The sequence below is a fragment of the Chamaea fasciata genome, unplaced genomic scaffold (assembly GCF_029207755.1).
Source record: "Chamaea fasciata isolate MVZ Bird 193981 ecotype frontalis unplaced genomic scaffold, bChaFas1.0.hap1 SCAF_551, whole genome shotgun sequence".
Classification (NCBI taxonomy): Eukaryota; Metazoa; Chordata; class Aves; order Passeriformes; family Sylviidae; genus Chamaea; species Chamaea fasciata.
The window spans coordinates 5036-31841 of record NW_027094636.1 but is presented as its reverse complement, the minus strand read 5'-3'; the positions used below and the strand labels follow the sequence as shown (position 1 = coordinate 31841).

The 26806-nt window shown below is 48.8% G+C and overlaps 1 protein-coding gene across 1 annotated transcript in view; it reads left to right on the top strand.

The window, feature by feature from the left end:
* NCOA1 (nuclear receptor coactivator 1) overlaps positions 1 to 25934 on the top strand; it is a 55346-nt gene extending 29412 nt beyond the window's left edge. The window contains 10 exon segments of the mRNA XM_066208954.1: positions 1266 to 1361; positions 1841 to 1981; positions 3665 to 3812; positions 5370 to 6525; positions 8503 to 8680; positions 11922 to 12086; positions 13377 to 13491; positions 19681 to 19840; positions 24508 to 24841; positions 24844 to 25934. Of these exon segments, the coding sequence (XP_066065051.1) occupies positions 1266 to 1361; positions 1841 to 1981; positions 3665 to 3812; positions 5370 to 6525; positions 8503 to 8680; positions 11922 to 12086; positions 13377 to 13491; positions 19681 to 19840; positions 24508 to 24841; positions 24844 to 25232 (2882 nt within the window). The 3' untranslated portion in view covers positions 25233 to 25934.
* The last annotated feature ends 872 nt before the right edge of the window (positions 25935 to 26806 follow it).

The window sequence follows — 26806 nt, the reverse complement described above, 5'->3', positions numbered from 1 at the left end:
GGTTTTTATTCCCAGTTATTTTTTATTCTGGGTGTTTTTTATTCCCAGTTATTTTTTATTCCGGGTGTTTTTTGTTCACGATATTTTTATTCCCGGTGTTCTTTATCCCGGCGTTTTTTATCCCAGTGACTTTCTATCCCGGCGTTTTCATTCCCGGTGTTTTTCATCCCAGCGTTCTTTATCCCCAGTGATTTTTTTATCCAGGCGATTTTCATTCCCGCTGTTTCCCGTTCCCAGTGTTTTATATTCCCGATGTTTTTCATCCCGCTGTTTTTTATCTGCAGTGATTTTTTTCATTCCCGCTGTTCCTCACTCCCACTGTTCCTCGTTCCCGCTGTTCCTCCTTCCCGCTCTTCCTCACTCCCGCTGTTCCTCACTCCCGCTGTTCCTCGTTCCCGCTGTTCCTCACTCCCGCTGTTCCTCCTTCCCGCTGTTCCTCATTCCCGGTGCTGTTTCCCGTTCCCGCTGTTCCTCGTTCCCGCTGTTCCTCACTCCCGCTGTTCCTCATTCCCGCTGTTCCTCACTCCCGCTGTTCCTCATTCCCGCTGTTCCTCGTTCCCGCTGTTCCTCACTCCCGCTGTTCCTCATTCCCGCTGTTCCTCATTCCCGCTGTTCCTCACTCCCGCTGTTCCTCCTTCCCGCTGTTCCTCATTCCCGGTGCTGTTTCCCGTTCCCGCTGTTCCTCGTTCCCGCTGTTCCTCATTCCCGCTGTTCCTCACTCCCGCTGTTCCTCATTCCTGCTGTTCCTCACTCCCGCTGTTCCTCATTCCCGCTGTTCCTCGTTCCCGCTGTTCCTCACTCCCGCTGTTCCTCATTCCTGCTGTTCCTCACTCCCGCTGTTCCTCATTCCCGCTGTTCCTCGTTCCCGCTGTTCCTCATTCCCGGTGCTGTTTCCCGTTCCCGCTGTTCCTCGCTCCCGCTGTTCCTCGTTCCCGCTGTTCCTCGTTCCCGCTGTTCCTCACTCCCGCTGTTCCTCTTTCCCGCTGTTCCTCATTCCCGCTGTTCCTTGTTCCCGCTGTTCCTCATTCCCGGTGCTGTTCCTCGTTCCCGCTGTTCCTCATTCCCGGTGCTGTTTCCCGTTCCCGCTGTTCCTCGTTCCCGCTGTTCCTCATTCCCGCAGTTCCTCATTCCCGCTGTTCCTCATTCCCGCTGTTCCTCATTCCCGCTGTTCCTCATTCCCGCTGTTCCTCATTCCCGCTGTTCCTCCTTCCCGCTGTTCCTCCTTCCCGCTGTTCCTCATTCCCGGTGCTGTTTCCCGTTCCCAGATTTCCAGTCGTGTCTGATCTGCATCGCCCGGCGTTTGCCGCGCCCGGCCGCCCCCGCCCCGGCCGAGTCCTTCGTCACCAAGCAGGACACCACAGGTACATTCCCGGGAATTCCCCCGGATCCCGGGATTCCGGCCGGTTGCGGGAAGGAAAGGTGGGAAGGGCGGAATTCCCGAACGGATTGGGTGGGGCGGGATTGGTGGACGTTCAATCCCGGTTTTCCTTGGCCGTCCCAGGGAATTCTCTGGGAATTCCAGCCCAGCCGGGAATTCTTCCCCAAATCCTCTTTTTTCCCCCTTTCCCAGGGAATTCCCTCCATTCCCAGCCTGCCATTGGATCCAGCCCCACCCCACTCCTCTCCGGCAAGGAATTTCGGGAATTCCCCGGGAATTCCTCCCCAAACTCCCGAGAAAATCCCAACAGAATCCTCCAAATCTGCACCCCCCCCCCCAACCCCTCGAGCTTCGACCCTTCTCCCTTCACATGAGGAAAGGCTTGGAATTCCCTCCCTCCCGACAATTCCCGGGATTCCCCCGCCCCGGAATTCCCATATTTTTTTTTCCCCCCGCTCTCAGGGAAGATCATCTCCATCGACACGAGCTCCCTGCGCGCCGCCGGCCGCACGGGCTGGGAGGACCTGGTGCGGAAATGCATCTACGCCTTCTTCCAGCCCCAGGGCCGGGAGCCTTCCTACGCCAAGCAGCTCTTCCAGGAAGGTAATTCCCGGGAATTTTCCCTCGGAAAAAAAACAAAACAAAACAAAACAACCCCAAAAAAAAAAAAAAAAAAGCCGCGCGGGATTTTCCGGGTTTTTCCCGCCCGGGAAACATTCCGTTTTTGTCGGGTTTGTTTTTTTCGGGAAGTGGGTTTTTCCCTCTCTCTGTGTGTGTGGGGGGAAAGTGCTGGAGGGTTTTTTGTTTTAGGGATTAGGTTGGGGGGGTTTTTGTGGGATTTTCCCGGCTTTTTCCCTGGAATTCTGGGGGTTTTCCCCGCCCCGCGGTGGTGACGCCGGCACGGCCTTCAGCCCCTCGTCCCGCGGAGCGACGGCTCCGGGCTGAGCTCCCCGCGCCCTCTCGGGGGGATGGGGATTTTCCTGGGATTTTCCCGGGATTTTCCCGGGATTTTCCCGGGATTTTCCCGGGATTTCGGTGGTTTTCCCCTCGGTGATGACCCCGGCACAGCCTTCGGCCCCTCAGCCCCCGAGTATCGGCGCCGTGCTCTTCCCTCCTGACTCCTCTCGCGGTTTTTGGGGATCCGATTTCCATTGATTTCCGGTTTTTGGGATCGGATTGGGGCTTTTTTTTCTGGATTTTCCCGGGATTTTCCAGGAATTCCATGGTTTTCCCCTCAAGTGACGATCCCAGCACCATCCTCTGCCCCTCGTCCCGCTTCACGCTGAGCAACGGCTCCGTGCTGCTCCTCCCTGTTCCCCGTCCGGATTTTCATCATTTTCCCGGGATTTTCCCGGGATTTTCCGGGGATTTTCCCGGGATTTCCTCCGAATTCCCTGTTTTCCCCGCAGTGATGACGCGGGGCGCGGCCTCCAGCCCCTCGTCCCGCTTCACGCTGAGCGACGGCTCCGTGCTGCTCCTCCCTGTTCCCCGTCCGGATTTTTGTCGTTTTCCCGGGATTTTCCGGGGATTTTCCCGGGATTTCCTCCGAATTCCCTGTTTTCCCCGCAGTGATGACGCGGGGCGCGGCCTCCAGCCCCTCGTCCCGCTTCACGCTGAGCGACGGCTCCGTGCTGCTCCTCCCTGTTCCCCGTCCGGATTCTCGTCATTTTCCCGGGTTTTTTTCAGGATTTTTTCAGGATTTTCCGGGGATTTTCGCGGGATTTCCTCCGAATTCCCTGTTTTCCCCGCAGTGATGACGCGGGGCGCGGCCTTCAGCCCCTCGTCCCGCTTCACGCTGAGCGACGGCTCCGTGCTGCTCCTCCCTGTTCCCCGTCTGGATTTTTGTCATTTTCCCGGGATTTTCCCGGGATTTTCCGGGGATTTTCCCGGGATTTCCTCCGAATTCCCTGTTTTCCCCGCAGTGATGACGCGGGGCACGGCCTTCAGCCCCTCGTACCGCTTCACGCTGAGCGACGGCTCCGTGCTGCTCCTCCCTGTTCCCCGTCCGGATTCTCGTCATTTTCCCGGGTTTTTTTCAGGATTTTTTCAGGATTTTCCGGGGATTTTCCCGGGATTTCCTCCGAATTCCCTGTTTTCCCCGCAGTGATGACGCGGGGCGCGGCCTTCAGCCCCTCGTACCGCTTCACGCTGAGCGACGGCTCCGTGCTGCTCCTCCCTGTTCCCCGTCCGGATTCTCGTCATTTTCCCGGGTTTTTTTCAGGATTTTTTCAGGATTTTCCGGGGATTTTCCCGGGATTTCCTCCGAATTCCCTGTTTTCCCCGCAGTGATGACGCGGGGCGCGGCCTTCAGCCCCTCGTACCGCTTCACGCTGAGCGACGGCTCGGTGCTGAGCGCGCACACCAAGTGCAAGCTGTGCTACCCCTCGAGCCCCGAGCTGCCGCCCTTCATCATGGGCGTCCACGTCATCGACAGGTGAGCCGCGCCCGCCCGCGGAATTCCCGCCCGCGATTCCCGCCGGGAATCGCGCCGCCTTCCCGCCGGATCGCCCGGCCTCTCCTCCCTCCCCGGGCCTTTTCCCGGCCTCGCGCTTTCCCCCTTTTCGTTTTTCCGTTGTTTTCCTCCCCCGCGTTCCGAGGTTTTTCCCGGAATTCCGGCGGCTTTGGGAAGGTTGCCGTTCCCTGGGGGGGTTTGGGGATTGGGAAAAATTCCTGAAGGAAAAGTTTCCCGCTGGTTTGCGCCCTCGGTGAGGGATTTTTTTTTTCCCTAAAATTTGGCCTCAGGCGCTTCCAAGCCGTTCCCTGGTTCAGTGCTGGATCGGGATCGGAGCCTTTCCAGGGATTTCCGCCGGAATTCCCGGGAAAAAGGCTCCTCTGGAGCTGCTCCCGAGCCGGAATTCCCACGGATCCCACCTGGATCTCAAAGCCGCTCCCGGGTTTTCCCGGGAATTCGAGTGCGCGTTCCCAGACGCTCTTCCCAAAATTTTCCACGGGATGTCAGGAAAAGCTCCAGAGGCCTCAATCCATGGAATTAGTGCCGGGAAAATTCCGGAATCCTCGGAATTCCAGCAGCTCCAGAGGGTTGGGGATTGATGATGTCACCATTCCCTTGGAATTCCGGGAATTCCTTGGAATTCGGCAGCTTTTCCTTCTCCGAGCCCCCTCCGTAAATTTGGGAATTCCAAGTTGGGAAATTGCAATCCCGGATTCCCGGATTTTGGGAAGGGGAACGGAGTTCCCGTGATCCTTCAGGTCCCTTCCCAGCCAATCCAGTCGGGAATTCCAGGATCTCTCGCCGGGATTTTTGGGATGGGCCGAGTCTGTGGGAAGCAGGAAGGAGGCCGGGATAGCGGGAATGCTGAGCTGGCAATTCCACAGCCGGAGAAAGGCTCGGAATTCCAAACAGGGAAATTTTTTTGGGAATCCTGCTGAGGTCAGAGCAGGATTTGAGAATTCCAGAGCTCCGGAAAGGTTTGGAGCTTCCGGAAATCCCAGCGGGGGAAATTTGGGAATCCTGCTGAGGTCGGAGCGGGATTTGGGAATTCTGGAGCTCCGGAAAGGTTTGGAGCCTCCGGAAATCCCAGCGGGGGAAATTTGGGAATCCTGCTGAGGTCGGAGTGGGATTTGGGAATTCCAGAGCTCCGGAAAGGTTTGGAGCCTCCGGAAATCCCAGCGGGGGAAATTTGGGAATCCCTGCTGAGGTCGGAGCGGGATTTGGGAATTCCAGAGCTCCGGAAAGGTTTGGAGCCTCCGGAAATCCCAGCGGGGGAAATTTGGGAATCCTGCTGAGGTCGGAGCGGGATTTGGGAATTCCAGAGCTCCGGAAAGGTTTGGAGCTTCCGGAAATCCCGGCGGGGGAAATTTGGGAATCCTGCTGAGGTTGGAGCGGGATTTGGGAATTCCGGAGCTCCAGGAACGTTCGGAGCTCCCGCGATTCCGAGCCGGGAGCCGGTGGCGCTTCCCGCCGCGGGAAGAACTCCGGGAATCTCCGGGGAGATCCGACTTTTCCTGGCGTTCCCCCTTGTCCCCGCAGGGATCACGGGATGCTCGCCGGGCCGGAGCCGCTGGGCCGGCTGGGCGCGGCGCTGAATCCCAACGTCCCGCCGGGCCTGGCGCTGCCGCCGGCGCTCCCTCCGCCCAACGGCTCCGTGGCGTCGCCGCACGCTTCCAACCCCGGCTCCAACTTCGGGAACCCGCTGGGCTCCGGCGTCGCCTTACTGAGCCAAAGCTCCGGCAATTCCCACCCGCCGCCCCACGGCGGCCCCGCCGCGAACGGCCCCGGCGCGGCGGCGGCAACGCCGTTCCCGTCGCCGCGGCACCGCGGCGGCCCCGGCTCTTCGGCTGGGCCTAGATGCCGCGCTGCTCCTCCTGCCGCTCCTCCGGCTTTCCCCGCTCCGTCGTCCTCCTCCTCCTCCGTGCACTCGCCGGTTCCCGGCGGGAATTCCCGGCCTTTCCCCGAAGGCGCGGCCAACCCTTCGGCCTTCGCGGCGCCGTCGAGGCAAGGCGGCTCGCAGAACTCTCCCGGCCGCGCCGCGCTCAAAGCCGACGGCAAAGACGCCAAGGAAGCGCCGGGCGACGCGCCGGCGGACGGCGGCTCGGCGGAGAAAACCGCCCAGGCGGCGATTCCGCACGCGTCCGACGGCGGCGACGCCGCCAAGTGTCCCTCGGCTACCAGCCACCGCCTGGTGCAGCTGCTGGCCAGCACGGCCGAGCAGCAGCTGCGGCACCACCAGCACCACCAGCACCACCACCACGGCGCCGAGGCCGGCGACGCCGCCAAGGATCCCTTGGGAATTCCAACCGGGAATTCCGGCACGACGACGGCGCCGCCGCCGCCGTGCCCGTCGGCGCACAGCTCGCTGACCGAACGCCACAAGATCCTGCACCGGCTGCTGCAAGAGGGCAGCCCGTCGGACGCGGGCGGCTCGGAGCAGGAGGGCAAGAAGGAGAACGCCGGCGGGAACGGCGCGGACGGGGAGAAGAGGAAGGAATGCAAGGATCACCAGCTGCTCCGCTACCTGCTGGATAAGGACGAGAAGGAACCGGGCGCCGCGCTCGGCGGCCCGGACGACGGCGAGCTCAAGGCCGAGAAGGGAGAAGGCGCCGAGGCCACGCCGCGCCCGGCCGGCTCCGGCAACGTGGGCAAAATCCCGCCCGGGGACGAGGTCAAGGTGGAGGCGAGGGGAGAGGTGAGCGAGGATTCCCCCGGCACGGAATCGCCGGTTCGGGATGGGATGGAGGGGAGAGCGTTCCCGGAATTCCGGCCGGGGATGGGGATGGGGTGGAGGGGAGAGCGTTCCCGGAATTCCGGCCGGGGATGGGGCCGGGGAGGTCTGGGGAGTTCCCGCCTCGTTCCGAGGGGTTTCCCAAATGATTCCCGGGGTTTTCCTAAATATTTCCAGAATTTTTCCTGCCTAATCCCAGGATTTTTCCTGGTTAATTCCAGGATTTTTCCTGCCTAATCCCAGGATTTATCCTGGTTAATTCCCAAATTTTTCCTGGTTACTTCCAGGGTTTTTCCTGCCTAATCCCAGGGTTTTTCCTGGTTAATTCCAGGATTTCTCCCAAATAATTCCAGGATTTTTTTCCCAAATAATTCCAGGGTTTTTCCCAAATATTTCCAGGGGTTTCCCAAATGATTCCGGGATTTTTCCCAAATATTTCCAGGGTTTTTCCCAAATGATTCCGGGTTTTTCCCAAATGATTCCGAGGGTTTTCCCAAATGATTCCCGGGTTTTTCCTAAATATTTCCAGAATTTTTCCTGCCTAATCCCAGGATTTTTCCTGGTTAATCCCAGGATTTTTCCTGGTTAATTCCAGGATTTCTCCCAAATAATTCCAGGATTTTTTTCCCAAATGATTCCGGAGGTTTTCCCAAATATTTCCCGGGTTTTCCCAAATGATTCCCGGGTTTTTCCCAAATGATTCCGGGGGTTTCCCAAATGATTCCCGGGGTTTTCCCAGATGATTCCCAGATTTTTCCTAAATATTTCCAGGGGTTTCCCAAATGATTCCAGGGGTTTCCCAAATGATTCCCGGGTTTTTCCTAAATATTTCCAGAATTTTTCCTGCCTAATCCCAGGATATTTCCTGGTAAATTCCAGTATTTTTCCTGGTTAATTCCAGGATTTCTCCCAAATAATTCCAGGATTTTTTTCCCAAATGATTCCGGGGTTTTTCCCAAATATTTCCAGGGGTTTCCCAAATAATTCCGGGGTTTTTCCCAAATATTTCCAGGATTTTTCCCGCCTAATTCCAGAACTTTTCGTGGTTAATTCCAGGATTTTTCCTGCCTAATCCCAGGATTTTTCCTGGTTACTCCCACGATTTTTCCTGCCTAATTCCAGGATTTTTCCCAAATAATTCCAGGATTTTTCCCAAATAACTCCAGGATTTTTCCTGCCTAATTCCAGGATTTTTCCTGATTAATTCCAGGATTTTTCCCAAATAATTCCAGGATTTTTCCTGCCTAATTCCAGGATTTTTCCCAAATAATTCCAGGATTTTTTTCCCAAATAATTCCAGGATTTCTCCTGCCTAATCCCAGGATTTTTCCCAAATAATTCCAGGATTTTTCCTGGTTAATTCCAGGATTTTTCCTGATTAATTCCAGGATTTGTCCCAAATAATTCCAGAATTTTTTTCCCAAATAATTCCAGGATTTTTCCCACCTGATTCCTGAATTTTTCCTGATTAATTCCAGGATTTTTCCTGCCTTATCCCAGGATTTGTCCCAAATAATTCCAGGATTTTTGTGCCTAATTCCAGGATTTTTCCCAAATAATTCCAGGATTTTCCCCACCTGATTCCAGGATTTTTCCTGATTAATTCCAGGATTTTTCCTACCTAATTCCTGGATTTTTCCTGATTAATCCCAGGATTTTTCCTGATTAATTCCAGGATTTTTCCCAAATAATTCCAGGATTTTTCCTGATTAATTCCAGGATTTGTCCCAAATAATTCCAGGATTTTCCCCACCTAATTTCTGGATTTTTCCTGATTAATTCCAGGATTTGTCCCAAATAATCCCAGGATTTTCCCTGATTATTTCCAGGATTTTTCCTGATTAATTCCAGGATTTTTCCCACCTAATCCCAGGATTTTCCCAGATTAATCCCAGGATTTTTCCCTCCTAATTCCCGGTTTTTTCCCTCCTTTCCCGGCAGTTCTCGGCCGAGCTGGAGCAGCTGGATCAGCTCCTGCCCTCCCTGGAGAAAGCGGCGCCGATTCCCGGCATCTGCGGCCCCGAGAGGAACGACCCCGGAATTCCGGGAATGTCGGGAATTTCGGGAATCTCCGGAGTGACCCCTCTGCAACCCAGCACGGCCGCCAGAGCCCCCACGGGTACGGGAATTCCCGGAATTCTTTCCCAAATCCCGTTTTTTTTTCCCCCTTTCCCAGGGAATTCCCTCCATTCCCAGCCTGCCATTGGATCCAGCCCCATCCCGGAAGGAATTTCGGGAATTCCCTGGGAATTCAGGACTCCAGGCAGGGTCTCCCTTCCCTTTTTCCATCCCCGAATTCCATAAAAACCCCTCGGCTTGGATCCCGCGCGTCCTGGATCCCGGAATTTTCAATCCCATCCCCCCAAATCCCGGAATTCCCCAGCTTCTCCTTGGAGACTCCCAGGGATTTTTTGGGGAATTCCTTCCCCGCATTCCCCTCTGCCGTTCCAGGCTTCCCTCGTTTCGGGAATGTTTGCCTGGATGCAATTCCCAAATCTGGGGATTTCTGTCCCCTGGGGGGTTTTCGGCTCCTGATTTTCCGCTCCTGGATCCCGAAATTCCCTCCCCTCCCTCCTTCCTTCCCTTTTTCCCTTCCCTCCCTTTTCCTGCTTTTTGTTTTCCCCTTCCCTAAATATTTTCCCTTTTCCTTTTCTTCCTTTTTCCTTTTTTCCTTTTTCCTTTTTTCCTTCCCTGTCCCGCTTCCCGTTTCCCATTCCCATTTTATTTCCCATTCCCACGATTTTCCTTTCCCGTTTTTTTTCCCATTTCCCATTTCCTTTCCCTCCTTTTCCCCCTTTCCCCATTTTTTTCCTTTTCTCTTTTTTCCCTTTTTTCCCTTTTCCTGTTTTTTTTCATTTTTTCTTCATTTCCCTTTTTCCCCCTTTTTCTTTCCCCTTTTTCCCCTTTTTCCCCTTTTTTCCTTTTTCCCCTTTTTTTTCTTTTCCCTGTTTTTTCATTTTTTCTTCATTTCCCTTTTTCCCCCTTTTCCCCCTTTTCTTTCCCGTTTTTCCCCTTTCCCCCCTTTTTTTCCTTTTTTTCCTTTTTCCTTTTCCTTCCCTGTCCCGCTTCCCATTTCCCATTCCCATTTCATTTCCCATTCCCATGATTTTCCTTTCCCATTTTTTTCCCATTTCCCATTTCCTTTCCCTCCTTTTCCCCCTTTCCCCAGTTTTTTCCTTTTGTCTTTTTCCCTTTTCCCTGTTTTTTCATTTTTTCTTTTTTCCCTTTTTTCTTTTTTCCCTTTTTTCCCTTTCCCCTGTTTTTTTCATTTTTTCTTCATTTCCCTTTTTCCCCCTTTTTCTTTCCCATTTTTCCCATTTTTTCCCTTTTTTTCCTTTTCCCCCTTTTTTCCTTTTTTCCCTTTTCCCTGTTTTTTCATTTTTCCTTCGTTTCCCTTTTTTCCCTTTTCCCCCTTTTTCTTTCCCGTTTTTCCCAGTTTTCCCATTTTTTCCTTTTTTCTTTTTTCCCTTTTTTCCCTTTTCCCTGTTTTTTCATTTTTTCTTAATTTCCTTTTTTCCCCTTTTTCTTTCCCGTTTTTCCCCTTTCCCCCTTTTTTCCTTTTCTCCCTTTTTTCCCTTTTTCCCCTTTTTCTTTCCCGTTTTCCCCCTTTTTTCCCTTTTTTTCCTGTTTTTTCCATTCCCTTTTTGCCTTTTTTTCCCCTTTTCCCTCTTTTCCTTTTACTTTTTTCCCCTTTTCCCCCATTTTTTCCCCATTTTCCTCCTGGAATTCCGCTCCTCTCCGACTCCTCTTTTCCCTTTTCCTTCCTTTTCCCTCATCCCTCATTTTTCTCTTTTCCCCCTTTTCCCAGTTTCCCCTTTTTCCTTCTTTTTCTTCCTTTTCCCCTTTTCCTTTTTTCTCCGTTTTTTCACCTTTTTTTTGCTTCCTTTCCGTCCTTTTCCCTTTTTTTCCCTTTCCCCCCATTTTTCCAATTCCCTTTCCATGTTTTCCCCCTTTTTTCCTTTTTTCCCTCTTTCTTCCCCGTTTCCCTTTTTCCCCCATTTTCCCCTTTTTTCCCCATTTTTTCCCCGGAATTCCCGTTGGCACTGACTCCGCTTTTCCCTCTTTTTCCCTCTTTTTCCCCTTTTTCCCCTTTTCCCCATTTTTCCCTTTTCCCATTTCCCCATTTCCCCCCATTTTCCTTTTCCCCATTTCCCCTTTTCCCTCTTTTTTCCCTTTCCCCCCCTTTTTCCTCTTTTTTCCCTTTTTTCCCTTTTTTTCCACTTTTTTCCCCTTTTTTTCCCTTTTTTCCCCTTTTTCCCTTTTTTCCCCTTTTTTTCACTTTTTTCCACTTTTTTCCCCTTTTTTCCCATTTTCCCTTTTTTCATTTTTTCCTGTTTTCCCCCGTTTCCTTTTCTCCTCTTTCCCTGCTCTTCCTTCTCCCTTTTTTCCCCATTTCCCCCATTTTTTCCCCCTTTTCCCATTTTCTCCCTTTTTTCTCCTTTCCCCATTTTTTCCCTTTCTCCCTTTTTCCCTTTCTTTTTTTTTCCTTTTTCCCTTTTTTCCCCTCCCCCCCATTTTCCCATTTTCCCATTTCTCCATTTCCCCCCATTATTCCCATTTTTCCCATTTTTTCCTTTTCCCATTTCTCCCATTATTCCTATTTCCCCACTATTTTTCCCATTTTTCCCATTTCCCCCCGTTATTCCCATTTTTCCCCCATTTTCCCCATTTTTCCCCATTTTCCCCATTTTTCCCATTTCCCCCCGTTATTCCTGTTTTTTCCCCATTTTTTCCCATTTTCCCCGTTTTTCCCCTTTCCCCCTGTTATTCCCATTTTTCCCCATTTCCCCATTTTTCCCATTTCCCCCGTTATTCCCATTTTTTCCCCATTTTTCCCATTTCCCCCCGTTATTCCCGTTTTTCCCCATTTTTCCCCATTTTTCCCATTTCCCCCCGTTATTCCTGTTTTTTCCCCATTTTTTCCCGTTTTTCCCATTTTTCCCCTTTCCCCCCGTTATTCCCATTTTTCCCCATTTTTCCCGTTTTCCCCATTTCCCCCCATTATTCCCGTTTTTCCCCCATTTTCCACATTTTTCCCATTTTCCCCATTCCCCCCGTTATTCCCGTTTTCCCCCATTTTCCCATTTTTCCCCTTTCCCCCCGTTATTCCCATTTTTTCCCCATTTTTCCCGTTTTTCCCCATTTTCCCCATTTTCCCATTCCCCCCCGTTATTCCCGTTTTTCCCCCATTTTCCCCATTTTTCCCATTTTTCCCATTTCCCCCCGTTATTCCTGTTTTTCCCCATTTTTCCCCATTTTCCCATTTTCCCATTTCCCCCCGTTATTCCCGTTTTTTCCCCCCGGGAATTCCCGTCTCTCTGACTCCTCTCCTCCCGTTTTTGCTTCCCGGGATTTCCCAGCTCTGGGCTCCGCTCCGGCCGTTCCCGTTCCCCGCCCTCCCTTCGACTTCTGCGATCCCGGCAATAATTCCGGGAATAATTCCGGGAATTCCGGCGGCTCCCGCGGCCCCGCCCAGCCCGGAAGAGGCTCCGGGAACGTTCCCAATCCCTTCCCAACGGATTCAGGTTGGCTCCGTCCTCATCTGGCCGGTTGGGTTTTGTTTTTTTGGGAATTCGCTGCCTGAAATTCCAGCCCGAAAACTTGGGAATTCCCACCTGGAAAAGCGGGAATTTCCAACCCAAAAACTTGGGAATTCCCACCTGGAAAAACGGGGATTTCCAACCCAAAAACTTGGGAATTCCCACCTGGAAAAATGGGGATTTCCAACCCAAAAACTTGGGAATTCCCACCTGGAAAAATGGGGATTTCCAACCCAAAAACTTGGGAATTCCCACCTGGAAAAATGGGGATTTCCAACCCAAAAACTTGGGAATTCCCACCTGGAAAAACGGGAATTTCCAACCCAAAAAACTTGGGAATTCCCGCCTGGAAAAACGGGAATTTCCAACCCAGAAACTTGGGAAGTCTCACCCAAAAACCTGGAAATTCCCGCCTGGAAAAACGGGAATTCCCACCTGTGGAATCCGGGAATTCACACCTGGAAAAACCGGGGAATTTCCTACCCTAAAACTCGGGAATTTTCACGTGGAAAAATGGGAATTCCCACCCCAAAAACCCAAAATTCGGAATTCCAAGGGGAAGATTGAAAGGAAAATTCCAAGAGGAAAATTCCAAAGGGAAAAATTCCAAGGGAAAGAATTCCAACGGAGAAATTCCAACGGAGAAATTCCAAAAGAAAAATTCCGAAGGGGGGAAAAGTTCCAAAGGGGAGAAAATTCCAATTTTTTTTTTCTCTTCTCCAGATTTTTCTCTGTCTTTTCTAAACTTTTTTCTGTGGGAATTCCATGGAAAAAAAAGGGAATTTCCAGCTGGAAATTAGGGAAAAAACCCCAAAATTTGGGAATTGCGGCTGGAATTCTGCTGGGAAAACCCCAAATTCCCACTGGAATTCCCAAAATTCCGAAAGTTTGGGGTCAGTTCTTTGGGAAAGCTCCAAGGAATTTCTGGGATTCCCTCCAGAATTTGGGGATTTGGGATCCAATTCCAATGAAACCCTTGGAAAAAACTCCCCAAATCTGGGAATTCTGCTGGGAAAACCCCCAAATTCCCGCCTGGAATTCCCCCAATTTTGGGCCGAAAAGATCCAAAATTGGAATGCCAACATTCCAGAAATTGAATTCCAATGAAAACCTTGGGAAGAAAAAAAACCACCAACCCAAACTTTGGGAATTGCGGCCGGAATTCTGCTGGGAAAACCCCCAAATTCCCGAACTTCCCCCGGCCGAATCCCCGACTTCCCGGGATTCGGGGGGAATTCCCGGCTCTCACTTCCCCTTTTCCCGTTGTTTTCGCAGGAATGCCGGAGCTGGAGCTGGGAGTTCCCGACGGCGGGTTGGGAATTCCGGGAATGTCGGAGCCGATGCCGTGGGCGGATCCCGGGATGAACCAAAGGACGATGCCCAAGGACGAGTGAGTGCCATTCCCAAGCTTGACTCCGGGGAAAAGTCCCGGATTTCCCAAGGGAAAAGTCCCCAAAATCCCCAAATTCCCAAAGGAAAAGTCCCAAATTCCCAAAGGAAAAGTCCCAAAAATTCCCAAATTCCCAAAGGAACATTCCCAAATTTCCCAAAGGAAAATTCCCAGAAATTCCTGAGTTCCCAAAGGAAAAGTCCCAAATTTCCCAAAGGAAAATTCCCAAAGGAAAAGTCCCAAAAATTCCTAAATTCCTGAAGGAAAATCCCCAAATTCCCAAAGGAAAATTCCCAAATTTCCCAAGGGAAAAGCCCCAAATTCCCAAAGTTCGGAAATTCCCAAATTCCCAAAGTTCGGAAATTCCCAAATTCCCAAAGGTTGAAAATTCCCCAAAATTCCTAAATTCTGAAAGGAAATTCCCAAATTCCCAAAGGTTTGGAAATTCCAGGAAAAAATTCCCGGAGACATTTTGGGGATTTTTTTTTTTTTTTTTTTTTACTGGAATTCCGGGAATTTTCCTCTTTGGAAAAATCTCCCCTTGGGAATTTTCTTCTCCCGGATTTTTTTCTTTTTTTTGTCATTGGAATTTTTCCCTTTGGAATTCTTGATTTTGGAATTTCCCTTTGGAATTTTTTCCCTTTGGAATTTTTTCCCTTTGGAATTCTTGATTTTGGAATTTCCCTTTGGAATTTTTTCCCTTTGGAATTTTTTCCCTTTGGAATTCTTGATTTTGGAATTTCCCTTTGGAATTTTTTCCCTTTGGAATTTTTTCCCTTTGGAATTCTTGATTTTGGAATTTCCCTTTGGAATTTTTTCCCTCTGGAAATTTTCCCTTTGGAAATTTTTCCCTCAGAATTTTCTCCCCGTGGAGTTTTCCCCTTTGGAATTTTCCTCTTGGAATTTTCCTTTGAATTTCCTCCTTAGAATTCCCCGTTTCGGAACTTCCCTTGGAATTCTTCCCTTGGAATTCTTCCCTTGGAATTCTTCCCTTGGAATTCTCCCCCTTGGAATTCTCCGTTTGGGATTTTTTTCCCGTTGGAGTTTTTCTCTCCTTTGGAACTTTTCGATTTCCCCGTCGTTTCCGAGATTCCCGGTTGAAAATTCCCGGTGTTTCCAGGTGGGAATTCCCACTTTTCCAGGTGGAATTTCCCGGTGTTTCCAGGTGGGAATTCCCACTTTTCCAGGTGGAATTTCCCGGTGTTTCCAGGTGGGAATTCCCACTTTTCCAGGTGGAATTTCCCGGTGTTTCCAGGTGGAAATTCCCCCTTTTCCAGGTGGAAATTCCCGGTGTTTCCAGGTGGAAATTCCCGGTGTTTCCAGGTGGAAATTCCCACTTTTCCAGGTGGAAATTCCCGGTGTTTCCAGGTGGAAATTCCCACTTTTCCAGGTGGAAATTCCCGGTGTTTCCAGGTGGAAATTCCCGGTGTTTCCAGGTGCAAATTCCCACTTTTCCTGGTGGAAATTCCCGGTGTTTCCAGGTGGGAATTCCCACTTTTCCAGGTGCAAATTCCCGGTGTTTCCAGGTGGAAATTCCCACTTTTCCAGGTGGAAATTCCCGGTGTTTCCAGGTGGAAATTCCCGGTGTTTCCAGGTGCAAATTCCCACTTTTCCTGGTGGAAATTCCCGGTGTTTCCAGGTGGGAATTCCCACTTTTCCAGGTGCAAATTCCCGGTGTTTCCCGGTGGAAATTCCCACTTTTCCAGGTGGAAATTTCCGGTGTTTCCAGGTGGGAATTCCCACTTTTCCAGGTGGAAATTCCCGGTGTTTCCAGGTGTCGATTCCCACTTTTCCAGGTGTCGATTCCCGGGTTTCCAAGTGGGAATTTCTGGATTTCCCGCCGACAATTCCCGGGTTTTTAGGTTGGGAATTCCCAGGTTTTTGGGTAGAAATTCCCAGATTTCCGGTGGGAATTGCTGGATTCCTGCTTCGCCCACGTTTCCCACGTTTCCAGTTGGGAATTCCTGGTTTTCCGGTTGGAAATTCCCGTGTTTCTGGGTGTGAATTCCCATTTTTCCGGGTGGAAATTCCTGGTTTTCCAGGCAGCAATTCCCAGGTTTCCAGGTGTGAACTCCCAGGTCGGAATTCCCAGATTTCCAGGTGGGAATTCCCGGATTTCCAGGTGGGAATTGCTGGATTCCTGTTTCTCCCACATTCCTGAATTTCTGGCTGTGAATTCCCAGGATTTTGGTTGGGAATTCCCATTTTTCCAAGTGGGAATTCCCAGGTTTTCCAGGAGGAAATTCCCATTTTTCCAGGTGGGAATTCCCAGTTTTCCGCGTGGAAAACTCCCAGGGTTTGGGGTAGAAATTCCCAGGTTTACAGGAGGAAATTCCTGGTTTTCCAGGTGGGAATTCCCAGTTTTCCAGGTAGAAATTCCCAGGTTTACAGGAGGAAATTCCCAGGTTTCCAGGCGGGAATTTTTTGTTGTTTCCAGGTGGGAATTCCCAGGTTTCCAGATGTGAATTCCCTGTTTTCCAGATGTGAATTCCCAGTTTTTTGGGTAGGAATTCCAACGTTTTTAGCTGGAAAGTCTCTTTTTTCCAGGCAGGAATTCCCAGGTTTTCAGGAGGAAATTCCTGGATTTTTTTTTCCCCCTCTGGATTCCCGTGTTTCCAGGTGGGAATTCCCAGGTTTTCAGGCTGGAATTCCCAGATTCCCAGGCAGGATTTCCCAATTTTCCAGGTGAGAATTCCCAATTTTCCAGGTGAGAATTCCCATGTTTCCAGGTGTGAATTCCCAATTTTCCAGGCGTGAATTCCCACTTTTCCAAGTGTGAATTCCAATTTTTCCAGGTGTGAATTCCCATTTTTCCAGTTGTGAATTCCCACTTTTCCAGGCGTGAATTCCCAAATTTCCAGGCGTGAATTCCCAGTTTTCCAGCTGTGAATTCCCAATTTTCCAGGTGCGCATTCCCATTTTTCCAGGCGGGAATTCCAATTTTTCCCGTTATGAATTCCCATTTCTCCAGCTGTGAATTCCCATTTCTCCAGCTGTGAATTCCCATTTCTCCAGCTGTGAATTTCCATTTTTCCAGCTGTGCATTCCCATTTTTCCAGCTGTGAATTCCCATTTTTCCAGCTGTGAATTCCCATTTTTCCAGGTGTGAATGCCCATTTTTCCAGCTGTGAATTCCCATTTTTCCAGCTGTGAATTCCCATTTTTCCAGGCGTGAATTCCCATTTTTCCAGCTATGAATTCCCATTTCTCCAGCTGTGAATTCCCATTTTTCCAGGTGTGAATTCCCATTTTCCAGGCGTGATTTCCCATTTTTCCAGCTCTGAATTCCCATTTTTCCAGCTGTGAATTCCCATTTTTCCAGCTCTGAATTCCCATTTTTCCAGGTGTGAATTCCCATTTTTCCAGCTGTGAATTCCCATTTTTCCAGGCGTGAATTCCCATTTTTCCAGCTGTGAATTCCCATTTTTCCAGGCGTGAATTCCCATTTTTCCAGGCATGAATTCCCATTTCTCCAGCTGTGAATTCCCACTTTTCCAGGTGTGATTTCCCATTTTTCCAGGCATGAATTCCCATTTTTCCAGCTGTGAATTCCCATTTTTCCAGCCAGGAATTCCCATTTTTCCAGGCGTGAATTCCCATTTTTCCAGGCATGAATTCCCATTTCTCCAGCTGTGAATTCCCACTTTTCCAGGCATGAATTCCCACTTTTCCAGGCATGAATTCCCATTTTTCCAGCTGTGAATTCCCACTTTTCCAGGCGTGAATTCCCACTTTTCCAGGCATGAATTCCCATTTTTCCAGCTGTGAATTCCCACTTTTCCAGGCGTGAATTCCCATTTTTCCAGGCATGAATTCCCAATTTTCCAGCTGAGAATTCCCATTTCTCCAGGCGTGATTTCCCATTTTTCCAGCTGTGAATTCCCACTTTTCCAGGCGTGAATTCCCATTTTTCCAGCTGTGAATTCCCATTTCTCCAGCTGTGAATTCCCACTTTTCCAGGCGTGAATTCCCACTTTTCCAGGCGTGAATTCCCATTTTTCCAGCTGTGAATTCCCATTTTTCCAGGCATGAATTCCCATTTTTCCAGGTGTGAATTCCCATTTTTCCAGCTGTGAATTCCCATTTTTCCAGGCGTGATTTCCCATTTTTCCAGCTGTGAATTCCAATTTTTCCAGGCGTGAATTCCCATTTTTCCAGGCATGAATTCCCATTTCTCCAGCTGTGAATTCCCACTTTTCCAGGCGTGAATTCCCATTTTTCCAGGCATGAATTCCCATTTCTCCAGCTGTGAATTCCCACTTTTCCAGGTGTGATTTCCCATTTTTCCAGGCATGAATTCCCATTTTTCCAGCTGTGAATTCCCATTTTTCCAGCCAGGAATTCCCATTTTTCCAGGCGTGAATTCCCATTTTTCCAGGCATGAATTCCCATTTCTCCAGCTGTGAATTCCCACTTTTCCAGGCATGAATTCCCACTTTTCCAGGCATGAATTCCCATTTTTCCAGCTGTGAATTCCCACTTTTCCAGGCGTGAATTCCCATTTTTCCAGCTGTGAATTCCAATTTTTCCAGGCGTGAATTCCCATTTTTCCAGGCATGAATTCCCATTTTTCCAGCTGTGAATTCCCATTTTTCCAGCCAGGAATTCCCATTTTTCCAGGCGTGAATTCCCATTTTTCCAGGCATGAATTCCCATTTCTCCAGCTGTGAATTCCCACTTTTCCAGGCATGAATTCCCACTTTTCCAGGCATGAATTCCCATTTTTCCAGCTGTGAATTCCCACTTTTCCAGGCGTGAATTCCCATTTTTCCAGCTGTGAATTCCCATTTTTCCAGGCGTGAATTCCCATTTTTCCAGGCATGAATTCCCATTTTTCCAGCTGTGAATTCCCATTTTTCCAGCCAGGAATTCCCATTTTTCCAGGCGTGAATTCCCATTTTTCCAGGCATGAATTCCCATTTCTCCAGCTGTGAATTCCCACTTTTCCAGGCATGAATTCCCACTTTTCCAGGCATGAATTCCCATTTTTCCAGCTGTGAATTCCCACTTTTCCAGGCGTGAATTCCCATTTTTCCAGGCATGAATTCCCAATTTTCCAGCTGAGAATTCCCATTTCTCCAGGCGTGATTTCCCATTTTTCCAGCTGTGAATTCCCACTTTTCCAGGCGTGAATTCCCATTTTTCCAGCTGTGAATTCCCATTTCTCCAGCTGTGAATTCCCACTTTTCCAGGCGTGAATTCCCATTTCTCCAGCTGTGAATTCCCACTTCTCCAGCTGTGAATTCCCACTTTTCCAGCTGTGCATTCCCGTTTCTCCAGCTGTGCATTCCCGCTGTCCCCGGTGCGGGATTGCCGGTGTTTGCAGCGGCGCGTTGCCGTTTTTCCTGGTGGGAATTCTCAGTTTTCCAGGCGTGATTTCCCATTTCTCCAACTGTGAATTCCCATTTCTCCAACTGTGAATTCCCATTTCTCCAGCTGTGAATTCCCATTTCTCCCGCTGTGCATTCCCAGTTTTCCAGCTGTGAATTCCCGGTGTTTGCAGCGGCGCGTTGCCGTTTTTCCTGGTGGGAATTCCCATTTTTCCAGGCGCGATTTCCCATTTCTCCAGCTGTGATTTCCCATTTCTCCAGCTGTGAATTCCCATTTCTCCAGCTGTGCATTCCAGCTGTGAATTCCCGGTGTTTGCAGCGGCGCGTTGCCGTTTTTCCTGGTGGGAATTCTCAGTTTTCCAGGCGTGATTTCCCATTTCTCCAGCTGTGATTTCCCATTTCTCCAGCTGTGAATTCCCACTTTTCCAGGCGTGAATTCCCATTTCTCCAGCTGTGAATTCCCACTTTTCCAGGCGTGAATTCCCATTTCTCCAGCTGTGCATTCCCATTTCTCCAGCTGTGCATTCCCATTTCTCCAGCTGTGATTTCCCATTTTTCCAGCTGTGCATTCCCATTTTTCCAGCTGTGCATTCCCATTTCTCCAGCTGTGCATTCCCATTTCTCCAGCTGTGAATTCCCGGCGTTTGCAGCGGCGCGTTGCCGTTTTTCCTGGTGGGAATTCCCATTTTTCCAGGCGCGATTTCCCATTTTTCCAGCTGTGATTTCCCATTTCTCCAGCTGTGCATTCCCATTTCTCCAGCTGTGCATTCCCATTTCTCCAGCTGTGCATTCCCAGTTTTCCAGCTGTGAATTCCCGGCGTTTGCAGCGGCGCGTTGCCGTTTTTCCTTCCCGCCGCAGGCCGTGCCCGCTGGACGAGCTGCTGTGCCCGCCGACGACGGCCGAGGGCCGCAGCGACGAGAAGGCGCTGCTGGAGCAGCTCGTCAGCTTCCTCAGCGGCCGCGACGAGACCGAGCTGGCCGAGCTCGACAGGGCCCTCGGCATCGACAAACTCGTGCAGGTGACGGCTCCGTCCGCCCGGGAAAAACGGGGAAAGTCGGGAGAGGGTTGGGGGAGGAACGGGGGAAAAACGGGGGAAAAACGGGAAGAAATGGGGGAAAAAACAGGAAGAAATGGGGGAAAGAAAGGGGAAAATTTGGGAAAAATTGGGGGACAAACGGGGAAGAAATGGGGAAAAAACAGGAAGAAATGGGGAAAAAATTGAGAAAAAACAGGAAGAAATGGGGGGAAATATTGGGAAAAAATTAGTGGAGAAATGGAGAAAAAATGGGGAAAAACCAGGAAGAAATAGGGGAAAAAAATGGGAAAAAATCAGGGGAGAAACGGGAAAAAATGGGGAAAAAGCAGAGTGAGCCAGGAGGAAAAAATGGGGAGAAATGGGAAATAAAAGCCGGGAAAAGGGGAAGACTGGGGAGGAGGAAGGAAAACGGGGGAAGACATGGAAGGAAAAACGGGAAAAAAGGGAAAGAAGGGGCCAAAGGAATTTCCTGAGCGGGAGGGAGGAGACCGAGCTGGCCGAGCTCGACAGGGCCCTCGGCATCGACAAACTCGTGCAGGTGACGGCTCCGTCCGCCCGGGAAAAACGGGGAAAGTCGGGAGAGGGTTGGGGGAGGAACGGGGGAAAAACGGGGGAAAAACGGGAAGAAATGGGGGAAAAAACAGGAAGAAATGGGGGAAAGAAAGGGGAAAATTTGGGAAAAATTGGGGGACAAACGGGGAAGAAATGGGGAAAAAACAGGAAGAAATGGGGAAAAAATTGAGAAAAAACAGGAAGAAATGGGGGGAAATATTGGGAAAAAATTAGTGGAGAAATGGAGAAAAAATGGGGAAAAACCAGGAAGAAATAGGGGAAAAAAATGGGAAAAAATCAGGGGAGAAACGGGAAAAAATGGGGAAAAAGCAGAGTGAGCCAGGAGGAAAAAATGGGGAGAAATGGGAAATAAAAGCCGGGAAAAGGGGAAGACTGGGGAGGAGGAAGGAAAACGGGGGAAGACATGGAAGGAAAAACGGGAAAAAAGGGAAAGAAGGGGCCAAAGGAATTTCCTGAGCGGGAGGGAGGAGACCGAGCTGGCCGAGCTCGACAGGGCCCTCGGCATCGACAAACTCGTGCAGGTGACGGCTCCGTCCGCCCGGGAAACACGGGGAAAGTTGGGAGAGGGTTGGGGGAGGAACGGGGGAAAAATTGGGAAAGGATTGGGGGAGGAACGGGGGAGAAATGGGGGAAAAATGGGAAGAAATGGGGGAAAAATTGGGAAAGGATTGGGGGAGGAACGGGGGAGGAACGGGGAAAAACGGGAAGAAATGGGGGAAAAACGGGAAGAAATGGGGGAAAAATTGGGAAAGGATTGGGGGAGGAACGGGGAGAAATGGGGAAAAAACGGGAAGAAATGGAGGAAAAAATGGGAAAGGATTGGGGGAGGAACAGGGGAGAAATGGGGAAAATATTGGGAAAAGATTGGGGGAGGAATGGGGGAGAAATGGGGGAAAAACGGGAAGAAATGGGGAAAAAATTGGGAAAAAACAGAAAGAAATGGCAAGAAAAAATTGGGAAAAAATTGGGAGAGGAATGGGGGAAAATGGGGAAAAAACGGGAAGAAATGGGGGAAAAATTGGGAAAAAATTGGGGGAGAAACGGGAAGAAATGGGGAAAAAACAGGAAGAAATGGGGGAAAACATTGGGAAAAATTGGGAGAGGAATGGGGAAAAAATGGGAAGAAATGGGGAAAAATTGGGAAAAAGCAGGAAGAAATGGTGGGAAAAATTGGGAAAAAATTGGGGGAGAAACAAGGAAGACATGGGGAAAAACCAGGAAGAAATGGGGGAAAAAAAGGGGAAAATTTGGGAAAAATTGGGGGTGAAACGGGGAAGAAATGGGGAAAAAACGGGAAGAAATGGGGAAAAAATTGGGAAAGAACAGGAAGAAATGGGGGGAAAATCGGGGAAAAATTGGGAGAGGAACGGGGAAGAAATGAGGAAAAAATTGGGAAAAGATTGGGGGAGGAACGGGGGAGAAATTGGGATAAAACGGGAAGAAATGGGGGGGAAAAAAAAGTGAAAAAACTGGGGGAGAAACGGAGAAAAATGGGGAAAAAACAGGAAGAAATGGGGGAAAAATAGGAAGAAGTGGAGGAAGGACAGGGGAAAAATCGGGACAGGAATGGAGAAAAATGGGGAAAAATTGGGAAGAAATGGGGGAAAAATTGGGGGAGAAATGGGGAAAAAATGGGGAAAAAACGGAGCGAGAAAGGAGGAAAAAATGGGAAGAAATAGGGGAAGGACAGGGGAAAAATCGGGGCAGGAACGGGGAAAGATGGGGGAAAAATGGGAAGTAATGGGGGAAAACCAGGAAGAAATGGGGGGAAAAAATGGGAAAAAATTGGGAGAAATTGGGGGAGAAACAGGAAAAAAACAGAAAGAAATGAGGGAAAAATTGGGAAAAAATAGGGGAAAAATTGGGGGAGAAGCAGGGAAAAAATGGGGAAAAACCAGGAAGAAATGGGGGAAAAATTGGGAAAAAATTGGGGGAGAAACAGGTAAAAATGGGGAAAACAAGGGGAAAAAATTGGGAAAAAATCGGGGGGGGAGAAACGGAAAAATTGTGGAAGAACCAGGAAGAAATGTGGAAAAATTTGGGGAAAAAAGTTGGGGGAGAATCGGGGGAAAATGGGGTAAAAACCAGGAAGAAACGGGGGGAAAAATGGGGAAAAAACCCGAGGAAGAAACCAGGAAAGAATGGGAAGGTAAGGGGAGAAATGGTGGAAAAAAATAGGGAAAACACAGAAAAAAACCGGGAGAACGGGAAGAAATGGGGAAAAAACAGGAAAAAATTGGGGGAGAAATGGAGAAAAAAAGCGGGAAAAAATGGGGGAAGAACCAGGAAAAAAAGAGGGAAATTCAGGGGGGAGAAATGGGGAAAAAAAATGGGAAATAACGGTGGAAAAGGAGGAAAAAGGGGAAAACCAGGGAAGAGACCGGAAACTGTGAAAAACTGGGGGAAAACAGGGAAAAAAAAAACGGAAAAAAGGGGGGAAAGGACGGAAAAACGGAGGAAAAAAACGTGGAGAAACAGGAAAGAAGAGAAAGGAGGAATGGGGGAAAAAAAGGAGAAATAACGGAAAGAAGGAGAGAAATGGGAATAAAAAGGAGGAAAAAATGGGGAAAAAACCGGGAAGAAATGGGAAAAAAAAAACAGGAAAAAGGAGGAGAATGAGGAGGAAGAAATGGGAAAGAGCGGGGAAGGAGGAGGAAAAAAAACAGGGAATAAATGGGGGAAAGGGGAAAAAAATGGGGAAAAAAAGGGGAAAAAAGGGGAAAAAAGTGGTTTGGGCATCAGATCCTACCGGGATTGGAGGATCCCACTCCGGAGAGGATTTTGGGATCCGAAGGGATTTGGGGCTTGGAATGCGAAGGGATTTTGGGATCCGAAGGGATTTCGGGATTGGGAGCCGAAGGGATTTTGGATCCGGAGGATTTTGGGATCCAAAGGGATTTTGGGATTTCAGAGAGATTTTTGGGATCCGAAGGGATTTTGGATCCAAAGGAATTTCGGGATCCAAAGGGATTTTGGGATCCAAAGAGATTTTTGGGATCCAAAGGGATTTGGGGCTTGGGATCCGAAGGGATTTTGGGATTTCGAAGAGATTTTTGGGATCCAAAGGGATTCTGGATTGGGGTTCAAGAGATTTTGGATCGGGATCCAAAGGATTTTGGGCTCCAAAGGGATTTTGGGATGGGATTCCAAAGGAATTTTGGGATTTCAAAGGATTTTTGGGATCCAAAGGGATTTTGGGATCCGAAGGAATTTTGGATTTCAAAGAGATTTTTGGGATCCGAAGGGATTTGGGATCCGAAGGAATTTTGGGATTTCAAAGGAATTTGGGATTTCCAAAGGGATTTTTGGGATTGAGTTTCAGAGAGATCTTGGGATCCGGAGGGATTTAGGGACCCGAAGGGATTTGGGGATTTCGTGGAGATTTTCGGGATCCAAAGAGAATTTGGGATCGGATCCGAAGGGATTTCTGGAACCAAAGAGATTTTTGGGATTGAAAGAGAAATTTGGGATCAGACTCTGCTGGGATTTTGGGATCAGACCCCCAAAGGAATTTTGGGACGGATTCCAAGGACAATTTTGGATCCAGAGAGATTTTGGATGGGATTCCAAAGGGACTTTGGGATCCAGAGAGATTTTGGGACGGGATTCCGAAGGATTTTGGGATGGGATTCCAAAGGGATTTTGGGATCCAGAGAGATTTTGGGACGGGATTCCGAAGGGATTTTGGAATCCAGAGAGATTTTGGGACGGGATTCCAAAGGGATTTTGGGACGGGATTCCGAAGGGATTTTGGGACGGGATTCCGAAGGGATTTTGGGATGGGATTCCAAAGGGATTTTGGGATCCAGAGAGATTTTGGGATGGGATTCCGAAGGGATTTTGGGATCCAGAGAGATTTTGGGATGGGATTCCGAAGGGATTTTGGGATGGGATTCCAAAGGGATTTTGGGATCCAGAGAGATTTTGGGACGGGATTCCGAGGACATTTTGGGATGGGATTCCAAGGACATTTTGGGATGGAGGCTCCCGAGGGACTTTTGGGATGGCCAGGGATTCCGGAGGCCGGAATTCCGGGATCTCATTCCCGGCGTTTTCCCCCCCCCTCCCCGGCTCAGGGCGGCGGCCTGGAGGCTCTGACGGAACGATTCCAGCCCCACCAGCCCCCCGTGCCCGCCCAGCTGCTCCTGGAGCAAAAACCGGGAATGTTCCCCCAGCCCTTCCCTCCTTCCTCGTCCTCCTCCTCCTCGTCCTCCTCCTCGGCCGCTCCCGGCGGGAATTTCCCGGGAATGCTGCGGCAGAAGCCGCCCTTCGGAGCCATCCCGGGCCCTCTCCTCCTCCTCCTCCTCCTCCTCCTCCTCCCGCTCCTGCTGCTGCTGCTCCTCCTCCCTCCTCGCGGAACGTTCCCGAATAATTCTTTGGGAATGGCGGCGCGGCAGCCGCTGAGCCGGCCCACAGCGCCCCCAACCAGCTCCGCCTGCAGCTGCAGCAGCGCCTGCAGGGACAGCAGCAGGTGAGGGAAAGAAAAAAAAACAAACCCCAAAATTCCCCCCAGGCGTCCCAAAAAAATTCCCTCGGCATGTTCAAAAAATATTCTCCGAAAAAAATTCAAGGAAAAAAAAAACTGCCCAAAAATTCCCCCCAGACGTCCCAAAAAAATTCCCTCGGCGTCTCCAAAAAATATCCTCCAAAAAACATTCAAGGAAATAAAAAAAACCCCCAAAATCCCCCCCAGACATCCCAAAAAAATTCCCTCCGGCGTCGCCAAAAAACACCCCCCGAAAAAAAATTCAAGGAAAAAAAAGAACCACCCAAAAATTTTCCCCCACCAAAATTCCCTTAAGATCCCCAAAAGTTTCAGGAAAAAAAACCCCGAAAATTCCCAAGAATGCCCAAAAGTTTCAAGAAAAAAGGCCAAAAAATTCCTTCAAAATCCCCCAAAATTCCCACAAAATCCCTCCAAAATCCCCCCAAAAATCCCCCCAAACCCCCCAAAAATTCTCCTCAAAATACACAAAAAAATTCCTTAAAATTCCCTCAAAATCAAAGAAAAAATTCCCCCAAAATTCCCAGAAAAAACAACCCAAAAATTCCCTCAAACCCTCCCAAAACTTCTGTCAAAATTCTGCCAAATCCCCCCAAAAATCCCAAAAATTCAAGAAAAAAACCCGAAAAATTCCCAAAATCCCCAGAAATTCCCCTCAAAATACCCCAAAAAATTCCCTCAAAATCCCCTCAAAAACTCCCTCAAAATCGAAAAAAAAATTCCCCAAAAATTTCAAGAAAAAACAACCCAAAAAATTCCCTCAAGATCCCCAAAAGTTTCAAGAAAAATACCCCTAAAAATTCCCCAAAAATCCCCAAAAAATTTCAAGGGAAGAAATAAAAATTCCCTGAAATATTTCTTTAAAATCCCCAAAAATTTGAAGGAAAAAAAACCCCCAAAATTTCCAAAAAAATCCCCAAAAATATCAAGAAAAAAAAACAACAACAACAACAAAAAAATCCCCAAAGAAAATTCCTGAAAAATTCCTTCAAATCCCCCAAAATTGAAGAAAAAACCCCAAAATTTCCCAAAAAAATCCCCAAAAATATCAAGGAAAAGGCCAAAAACATTTTCCCTCAAAATCCCCCCCAAAAATGCGAGGAAAAAACCCCAAAAATTCTTCAGAATCCTCTCCAAAAATCCCCTCAAAATCCCCAAAAATTTCAAGAAAAAAAATTCTCTCAAAAATTCTTTCAAAATTCCCAAAAATTTCAAGAAAAAGAAAACCCCAAAATTTCCCAACAGTTATCTAAAATTTCAAGGAAAAAAGCCTCAAAATTCCCTCAAATCCCCCAAAAATTCAAGAAAAAGACCCAAAAAACCTCCAAAAAAATTCCCCCAAAATTCTCTTCGAAATCCCCCAAAAAATTTCAAGAAAAAAAAAAAACCCAAAAAATTCCCCCAAAAATTCTCTCGAAATCCCCCAAAAATTTCAAGAAAAAGAATCCCGAAAAATTCCCCCAAATTCTCCCGAAATTTCAAGAAAAAACCCCAAATTGCCCAAGACTTCCCCAAAAAATCCCCTCAAAATCCCAAAAAATTCCCTCCCAAAAGTCCCCTAAGGAGCTCCCCCAAAAATTTCAAGGAAAAAAACTCCCGAAACATTCCCCAAAAAAGCCTGAAAACAAAACAAAAAAAATCAAAAAAATCCCCCAAAAATTCTTTCTAAATTAAAATCCAAAAAATTTCCCAAATCCCAAAAAATTCTCCAGACGTCCCAAAAAGTCCCAAAAAATTCTTTCTAAATTAAAAAAAAAACGAAAAATTCCCCCAAATCCCCCCAAAATCCTCCAAAAATCCCAAAAAATCCCAAAAAATTCTTTCTAAATTAAAAAAATCCAAAAAATTCCCCCAAATCCCAAAAAAATTCT